Source organism: Micropterus dolomieu, linkage group LG22 (assembly GCF_021292245.1).
Source record: "Micropterus dolomieu isolate WLL.071019.BEF.003 ecotype Adirondacks linkage group LG22, ASM2129224v1, whole genome shotgun sequence".
Classification (NCBI taxonomy): Eukaryota; Metazoa; Chordata; class Actinopteri; order Centrarchiformes; family Centrarchidae; genus Micropterus; species Micropterus dolomieu.
In genome coordinates, this window is record NC_060171.1 from 13,979,639 (window position 1) to 13,989,127 (window position 9,489).

Consider the following 9,489-nt stretch of genomic DNA (forward strand, 5'->3'; position numbering starts at 1 on the left):
GAGAAGATTCAAATTAGAAACAATAGACATTAAAAGGCTAAATGTATTTTATCATTTACTACTGCAGTGTATAAAAGACAGTAAATACAGTAGTATTAAAGCTTAGTCACTGTAACTTACGTAGATGAGAAGATCATTACCACTCTCATTTCTGTACACTACATATAAAGCTACAGCCAGAAAGCTAGCTTAGCTTAGAAAATGGAAGCCAAGGGAAAAAGCTAGCCTGGCTTTGTCCAAAAGTAACAAATCCGCCTAACAGCACCATTAAAGATCACTCATTAACATGTTATTTCTTGTATGTTTAATCCGTATAAAACCAAAGTTCAAAAACGACAAGTTGTGGAAGGAAGTGACTGCTCCTAATAAAGAAATAGTGGCACATAATGCCCCGTAAAACCACAAATTGTTGTTTTTACTCTTACTGTGTTTTAGAGGTGCTGGAAGGCTGATTTATTTACCTTCTAACAGAACCAGACTAGCTATTTCTGGTCTTGATGCTAAAGTAAGAGAATACCTGCTGGCTCTAGCTGCATACTTAAATATCAAAATAATTTTTAATTTTCTCATCTAGCTCTTGGAAAAAAGCAAATATGCATATTTCCTAAAATGTTGAACTATCCTTAGCATAACAGATTCTAACTGTGCTTATTACATAAAGTGATATATATATATATATATCTATCTATCTATCTATCTATCTATCTATCTATCTATCTATCTATAGATATAAAAATATATATAAGAGCGTGCACAATACACAATCAAATCAAATATAATAATAGAAAGGATAGAAAAGATATTCTAAAAGATGTTATTTACAAACAATTATAACACATTTAAATATATATTTAATAAAAAATAAATGCATAGAAACATAGAAAAGGTCCAAACTATGTTTTCCTTTAAAAGTGATTTAGTCACCTGAGTAAATGGTGCCATTGACCTCCACAGATACACTGATACTGGCTGCTCCATTAGTAGAGATACCCCGAGACAACTCCTGTTTGCTTTCTGTGTGAGAAAATTTAAATATTCCAGTTAATGGACTTTCCTAAAATCCTGTCAAGTAATGAAAAGGCTGGTATAATAACAGCAAAGGCAACTCACCATGTCCATTATTAAGTTTGTGATTCATGGGGTTGAAGTGAGAGGCAATGGCCAAGAGGTTTTGTTGGAGGGCCTGCTGCATGAGGCGTTGCTGCTCCTCCGCCAGCTGCATCATTTTCTTGTCTGGACCGTCAGTTGCAGCTCCTCCTACTGCTGCTGCTGCTCGCTCCAGCCTCTCTCTCAGATGTTCAAATGTGGCAGCTTGTGCCAGGTGCTGTTGCTGCTGCTGCCCCAGTGCCAGAGCCATGGGCAGCCGGCTGGGTATTCCAGGAGTGGACAGCTCATCTGATTGGAGAAAAAATAAAAGTAAAAAAGTAAAAATCTAAAATATTTTTTAAACATGGAATCAGAAGAACAGCAGACAGAAAAATGACAGCTCTTCATAAGATGCCTGAGATATTGAAAAATCTATGCAATTATAAATGTGTGTGAAGATTTAAATCACTAGAGGTCACAAGTATCTTACAGTAACAGCACATTCAGCCAGGGTAACAATTTACTTATGACTTAATATGATGAGGTGAGCGGTTAAAAAGTAAAATTGTTAAATTGTAATCTAAGAATCAATTATCTTCTAATAGATTAGTATAAAACAATGTGGAATCCAAGATGGATCATATTGGTCAGATATCAAATCCGTTTTATTATCTCGCTGACTCTTATGTTGAACACATAAGGGTGCGTGTGTGTGTGTGTGTTTCTGTCCGTCCGCAGATAATCTCACATAGCACAAGACCCATCAGCCTAATATTTGTAGTGCACATTCATGACAGTATGCTCAAGGACCTCTTGTGGTTGAGGTGATTCACGATTTTGGAAAAAATTATTTTGTTGCTGTTTTATGCCGCCATTGACTGCTGACGCCTCACTCCTCTGAACCAGCCCGTGAGTATGTATGTTTGTTACAAACGTAAGCAGTGATAACAGTTGTGATAACACGTGAAATGACTTAAGACATTGTAGTGTTATTGATGTCATTTGGTGACACCAGGCCTGGTGGAGATCTGCACTCTACAAGTTACAAATTCAATACAGCACACAGTCTGGCATACCGAGGTTTCTCTTTAGATTTGGGCTAGCAGATGTATTCAGGCCATTGTGTCCAGTTGGGGTGGTTTGCATCATGGGCGAAGAGAGGACGGCGTGTGGAGCAGAGCTCGGGGAGGGAGAGTAGCGGTACAGGCTGTTGGTGTAGCTGGGACGTCGACCTTCTCTGCGATTACTGTCGATGGCAGTCTGCAGCTCACCTGGAGAACTCAAGCCCTTCTTCTCGCACTCAAACGGGTACAGATACTTCATATACCTGCAACGAAATGTTTAGCATGAGTCACGTGATCTGGTGCAAATAAGCCCTATTTTGAAATAAAGATCATCTGGGTGTAACCGTATACTGGCGATGGGTGTAACCCAAGCGGCAACCTATGGGGCTGAAAACGAAGCAAACGCGGAAGTGCCAAAAACTGCATGGTCACTTCAGGCTATATAATCTAGTACATTACATAGCTGGCTTTAATAAGTATAAAACATTATAGCAAACCCAAAAGATAATGTAATAACTACATAGAACATTTTCTCTTAATGTAATTGATGTCTCTCCAATAAGGTTGAAAATAGAATTACATTAATGTGATAACATGCTGAATACTGTAATGCATTTATTACTCCAAAAAGGGCGCACCACATGGTGTAAATATAGTGAAGATACAGTATGTCATTATTTTTCTAATTATTGTTACTACTATACAGTGGATAGAAAAAGTCTACACACCCCTGTTAAAATGCCAGGTTCTTATGATGTAAAAATAATGAGACAAAGATAAATCATGTCAGAACTTTTTCCACCTTTAACGTGACCTATAATGTGAACAATTCAATAGAAAAACAAATTGAAATCTTTGAGGGGGAAAAATGAAAAATAAAAACCTTACAATAACCTGGTTGCATAAGTGTGCACACCCTCTTATAACTGGGGATGTGGCTGTGTTCAGAATTAACCAATCACATTCAAACTCAGGTTAACTAGAAGTCATTACACACCTGCCATCATTTAAAGCGACTCTGATTAATTACAAATAAAGCTCAGCTGTTCTAGTAGGATTTTCCTGATATTGTCCCTCCAAAATTAATGAAAAAACGAAAAAAAATAAACTGGTCAGGGAGGCTTCCAAGAGGACAGCAACATTAAAGGACCTGCAGGAATTTCTGGCAAGTACTGGCTGTGCGGTACATGTGACAACTATCTCCCGTATTCTTCATATGAATGGGTTATGGGGTAGGGTGGCAAGACGGAAGCCTTTTCTAACAAAGAAAAACATCCAAGCACAGCTGAAGTTTGCAAAAACACACATCAAGTCCCCCAAAAGCATGTGTGAAAATGTGTTATGGTCTGATGACACAAGGTAGAACTTTTTGGCCATAATTCCAAAAGGTATGTTTGGCGCAAAAACAACACTGCACATCACCCAAAGAACACCATACCCACAGTGAAGCATGGTGGTGGCAGCATCATGCTTTGGGGCTGTTTTTTCTTCAGCTGGAACCGGGGCCTTAGTCAGGGTGGAGGGAATTATGAACAGTTCCAAATACCAGGTAATTTTGGCACAAAACCTTCAGGTGTCGGTTAGAAAGCTGAAGAGGAAGTTCACCTTTCAGCACGACAACAACCCAAAGCACACATCCAAATCCACAAAAGCATGCTTCACCAGAAGAAGATTAATGTTTTGGAATGGCCCAGCCAGAGCCCAGTCATGAATCCAATTGAACATCTGTGGGGTGATATGAAGAGGGCTGTGCACAGGCGATGTTCTCGCAATCTGACAGATTTGGAGAGCTTTTGCAAAGAAGAGTGGGCAAATATTGCCATGTCAAGATGTGCCATGCTAATAGACTCCTGTAGACTGCTGTAATAAAATCAAAAAGGTGCTTCAACAAAGTATTAGTCTAAGGGTGTGCACACTTATGCAACCAGGTTACTGTAAGGTTTTCATTTTTTCCCCTCGAAGATTTCAATTTGTTTTTCTATTGAATTGTTCACATTAAAAGGTGGAAAAAGTTCTGACATGATTTATCTTTGTCTCGTTATTTTACATCATAAGAACCTGGCATTTTAACAGGGGTGTGTAGACTTTTTCTATCCACTGTACATCAGCTGAAATGTTAACCCCAATGTTTAAGGGGCTATATGTAATTTTTCAATGAAACCACATATTAATAAATCAAAATTTTACTTCCTTTTTGTCAATGGGCTCTAACCTCACATAGAAATGAAGCACACGCCTGTTTTCTCTTTTGCTTGCATCAGACACTATTCTGCTACTAATGTGAGGACACCAGGTCGGGATGTAGCCCTGTGCGTGCTTTCGAGCCATACAGTCCACTAACACCACAAATCAGCCAGCCCCCAGCACAACATAGACTCCAACATAACTCCACGTAAGCATACAAAACAACACTAAAGTTCTGAGACTGAAGCCCATCAGACTAAACAAGATTCAGATGATGTTGAGTAAAAATACAGTGAACATCAGAATGGCTAGAGTCACCGAGACAATAAAATTTAGCTCACCAGCTAACGTTATCCGGTGAAAAGTGGTATCGCTTTCCATATTACTTCACCAGCTAACGCAACCAATATAACTATCCTGTGTTCCACCGGTATTATGTCAAAGTGTTGATTTAGCCTGCAAGAAAGGATGCAACGGTACAAAGCAAATGTGGAGCGATTTGTTCACTAGCCTATAGTGATACAAGGCAGGGCAGCCAGCTAATGCTACATTAGCTCGGACCTGCTGCGGTTTGCTTCGTAACATTCAATTTAGATTTATTGTGGTTTTACCGATACTCAGATACCTAGCTTCTCCACCTCTCAGTTGCTGTAACTAACAAGACCCACATAATATACAATACTGCAACAAAACGGCGACAACAACACAGAGCCTCTGGTGAAAGATACACAGAGAGACATTTGCAGATAGTAACTTAGTAAGTTATTTACTGAAAAGCAGACAGGCAAGATTACGACGATGTAGCACGTCAGCTAAATGCAGTAAATGTAACGTTATCATGTAACGAGCATGAATTAGTTCAACCTCAAGCTGCTAAAACTATTACTGTAAAGTTGCAGTGGGAGTTTACCCGAGTTTCTGGCATGTTGTGTGAAGCCATCTCCCTGTATGTCTATAGCTGCTTTCATACTGCCTTTTTTTCCACGGGAGGATTGTGCCAATATGTGGCTCGCTACACTGAATGAGCGAGGAACGTTGAAGCAACAGAGCCTGAACATGTCTGAAAGCGGTTGTGTTTCGGATTATGCTCGCTCATGAGTTCAAGCTAGCATGCATACAAGCACACGACTGATTGCAATCCTCAAACCGCACCTCTAGTGGCCGCTGAAAACTACATAATGCCCCTTTAAGTAATAATTGCACTAGTTTTAGAAAATTACATTTGAACCCATTTAGAGACTTTTGTTTCACATTTGGACAAGCTTTTTCATCACCAGAAAGTCTTCACACTGGAGCACGTTTTATTCCCCCGATTGTTCCTGAAGAGAAAATCTGTCAACACAACAACTTTCTGAGCTTTTCTGCTACAAATGAGACGAGACACCTACTGGGTGCGGAGTGTGAAGGCTGCGCTGGTGATGGATGTGGGGAGGTTGAGACCTTTGGTGATCTCCCTCCAGATTTTCTTGTTAATAACCTCCACCAGGCCTCCCTTCTCTGTCACAAGCTTATAAAGCCTGTACAGGTCCAGCACCTGCTTCGCCATGATGGGAATGCGGTTCACAGGAGTTCCTGAATGAATCAGGATAAACACAACAAAATGTTTTAATTTTCTTTGAATTTTATTCCTCAAAAGTTTAAACAAGAGTGGTCTTGTAAAAGCATTGTTAAGGACAGGCACAAGGAAGAAGATGATTTGCCCAGTTAATGTTAGGTCATATTGCTTAGCAGGTCTAATCTGTGTGGTGAGACTTTTCTAACGAAGCTTATTTCAGATGGACGGGGGTGGGGATAGTTCCACAACAGCAGCTCTGTTGCTGCATTGATTTGAGCGCAGGGGGAGGGGTGCTTTTAGAGCCAGCAGTGCCTGCCAATCACAGGGGATGACAGCTAACCCTTCCAATCCTGATTTGGAGTAAAACCAATTAATGAAGTAGGCTAAAAAGAGGTTGTAGGTTGATTATTTGTGTTTAACATAAACACATGCCACAGACACACACATTTGCTATGGCCATGACCTTTGCACACATGAGTAAAGATTGCCGACCGTGTCCTGCTGCATCCACTTTTCTTTGACTGGGATTTGTTTTCAGAGCACCAAATTAATCTTTAACACACAGTGCTCAACACAGCTAGACAACTATAGGATTGAAAGTATAAACAAAAGTACATTGTTAATGCCTCAAGGCATTTCCATTGCAGATTGTAGTTTATGTTGAAAAGTGTAAAGTAGATTTTAGCCACTTTAAATTCAATGCAAAACTGAGAAATGATCATGAGCTTAATTAGTAGCATCCTAACACCTAAATAAATATATTTGGGAATGTTAACTTTATATGACTAGTAAAAGCTGTAGGGTTCATTTTTTGACCTGTGGAGCTTCAAGTTTGTTACCCATTATGCTATAATGGACCAATAGAACTGTTTATATTGCTTTTTATAAACTGTTAGTACAATCTATGTCCCCTGTGTTAAACTACCATCCAGTAGATAAAGGAAAACCCCATCCAAATTTGAGAAACTACTTTTTTAAAAATTGCAACCCTCCAAAGTTTGCATTTAAGGATTTACATTTATTTTCCTAATGTCTATTAACATTTTGGAAACAATGAGTTGTACTTCATCATTTGAACTCCTGAATGTATTAAAATGTCAAGTCCTTTACTGGTTTTATTGCGAAGCTATGAAAACAAGGATAATTCATGGAGATAACACAGTAAACTTTTTTCTAATTCTACACAAAACAAACACAAATCGGGTAGATCATTTTTAAAGGCAAACACTTTTCAGCTCTTCCGAAGTTCAGTCAGTCCTCAACTTTAACCTGTAGTTTAACACTCAAGTGTTTCGTTGCACCCACTTGCAAATTGCCATTCCATAATCAACACATAAACAACATCCCTCAAGAGCACCATTACTTTCTTTATTTGGTGTTGAAAGACTTGGGTTGATAAATTCAGAAAGGAACATTAATAAGAGCTCACTTAGCTACTCAAAAAAAAACTATACAGACATTTGTAAAGCTCTAACTCTGACTCTTACCTCGTTTCTGCATAAAGACAAAGAGGTCGTCAAGAAACTCCTTCCGTTGTGGGTCATTATCCAGTTCATAAAGCTATAAGTTAGGAAACAAACATCCCAACATGCCAGTCAACTGTTGCTCTGTGATTATTTCAGGTATGTTCTTGTTTACATACATCAACTACTGACCTTGGCAAAGTCCCTGGACGGTTCTCCTTTTACTTTTCCTCCGTCATTCTCCTCAGCCCAGATGGCGCTTCCTCTCTGTAAATACACCAACAAAGAGAAACATCAGTGTGACCTCCAGATTGTGACTGCTTTATATGCGGAATGTAATGAGGAGAGCATGTGCAAAAACACAGGAGAGTTTAGAAGTTAATTTCCAATTGCTTATTTCAGACTAAAACTGGTTGTACATATGTAACTATACTATGGATAATAGTACTTCATCTACTGATCAGACAAAGCATTATTAAAAAGATCATTAAACACAAACACACACTGGGTGGTTGTATCCTCATATACCAGTCCTATTTAAAGCTTCTCTTTATTTGTCATGTTTTCCCCAAGGATTCTTCCCACTCCCTGTGTCCAAACCTGTTTTTTTCCCCCAGCACTGAAACCACTGTCGACTGCAGGACAGTCAAGACAGTATACAGCTGGTCTCTGTAAGCCTCTGGTTGCTGAACTGCCGCGTTATGTATACATAAATGCATGTTGCTCCACTGGAGTGTCTGCTTAAAGCAGGTCACAGACAGGAGATTAATGAAAAGTGCTATGCTCATTGGGTAGTTTGATATGACATGTTATTCCTCCACCATTCCTTATGAATAGTGTGTCTGTACAATAACATTGAGTAGATGATTTTACCCTCCAATCGTTATTCTGACACTCACATTACATTTTTATTTTATGACTATTGTTGATTTAGTTTTCTACTCTGATATCTATTATTGGTTTTCTTTCTGTAGGCTGGAATGAGGAGCATGCCTCTCAGTGTATGCATGCTCTTGTTTTATGTTAATCTGTTTTAAATTAACACAAGCATGTGCATTTTATACAACCAAAAATGTTTCTGTATTTAACTGTATTATTTTTCCTTGTATTCCCTCATAATGATTTTACTTCCAATTTACACTTAAATCATTTAGTATGATTTTGTAAAAACATGTTAATTAAAACCAGTAACTGCATAAAAGTGGATATTGTTATTGTAATCTTTTCATTCAATTTAATTCTGAATGTCTATGTTGGTTTGGTCAAGTTTGCGTGTGTTCTACTAACTCTTGTAGTGGCAAAAGCTGGATTTGAGCCATTTATCCATTACTTTTAGATAATACTACTATCTATTTCAACCGCCACCATATTTTAAGAATTATTTTTAAATTAATTTAGCTACTCTGAGATCTTTCAACGCATCCTGTTAACCCCTGGTTCGAAATCACTGTTGCAAAAAACAACTTTTACTCAGAAAAATTATTTTCTATTCCTCTGTTTTCTGTTGTTAAACTGGTCAACCAGTATCCACTACAGCCCCTGTGGTGGCAGAGCCATCAACACAACTAATGGGCTCAGCTTAGAATTTCTAATAAAAAGGACTTCTACTCCCCCGCCAGAAAGCTTATTGATGTGAAGGTAGATAAACATCCCAGTCTTTTCACCATCAAATGGAAATAAAACCCTTCCCCCCTTATTGATGAGCAAGTGAGACCTGCTGTGGATCTATTAACAAAGGGCTCTCAGTTAATTGCTCAGAGTTTTCACACATCCAGCCCTGGGAATCCTGATAGCATTCAGCACATAGGTTTTTTTGGTATTGTTAAAACAGGCCAGTTTTTAATAGGCTTTGAGATTATTTTATATATTCAAATTACAAATCATCATATTAATGCATATTACTATACACAAAGCAATTCTCTAAGAGACTGTCTGTTCAACCAGTCAAGATATAAAAACATAATTCCACTACATTTGAATTGAAATGTCCACTTCACTTACTCAAACCTAACTGGAAACTACCTCTTATAATAAGCTTCATTAAAATCCACCAGCTGTGCCAGCAGAGCAACAGTGACATCTTATCCCTCTCGAAACCAATGAAACCGCAGGGGGGGGGGGGGGGGGAAAAAATTCC

At 38.6% G+C, this 9,489-nt stretch overlaps 1 protein-coding gene across 1 annotated transcript in view; it reads right to left on the reverse strand.

Annotated features, from left to right (window-relative positions):
* The window catches only part of LOC123961190 (AT-rich interactive domain-containing protein 3A-like), a 15,465-nt gene that overhangs the window by 2,098 nt on the left and 3,878 nt on the right, over window positions 1–9,489 (reverse strand). Inside the window, exons 3-8 of the mRNA XM_046036341.1 lie at window positions 7,545–7,619; window positions 7,377–7,449; window positions 5,723–5,906; window positions 2,163–2,413; window positions 1,111–1,395; window positions 925–1,014 (exon numbers count right to left, since the gene is read on the reverse strand). Of these exons, the coding sequence (XP_045892297.1) occupies window positions 925–1,014; window positions 1,111–1,395; window positions 2,163–2,413; window positions 5,723–5,906; window positions 7,377–7,449; window positions 7,545–7,619 (958 nt within the window). The remainder of the gene's footprint in view (window positions 1–924; window positions 1,015–1,110; window positions 1,396–2,162; window positions 2,414–5,722; window positions 5,907–7,376; window positions 7,450–7,544; window positions 7,620–9,489) is intronic.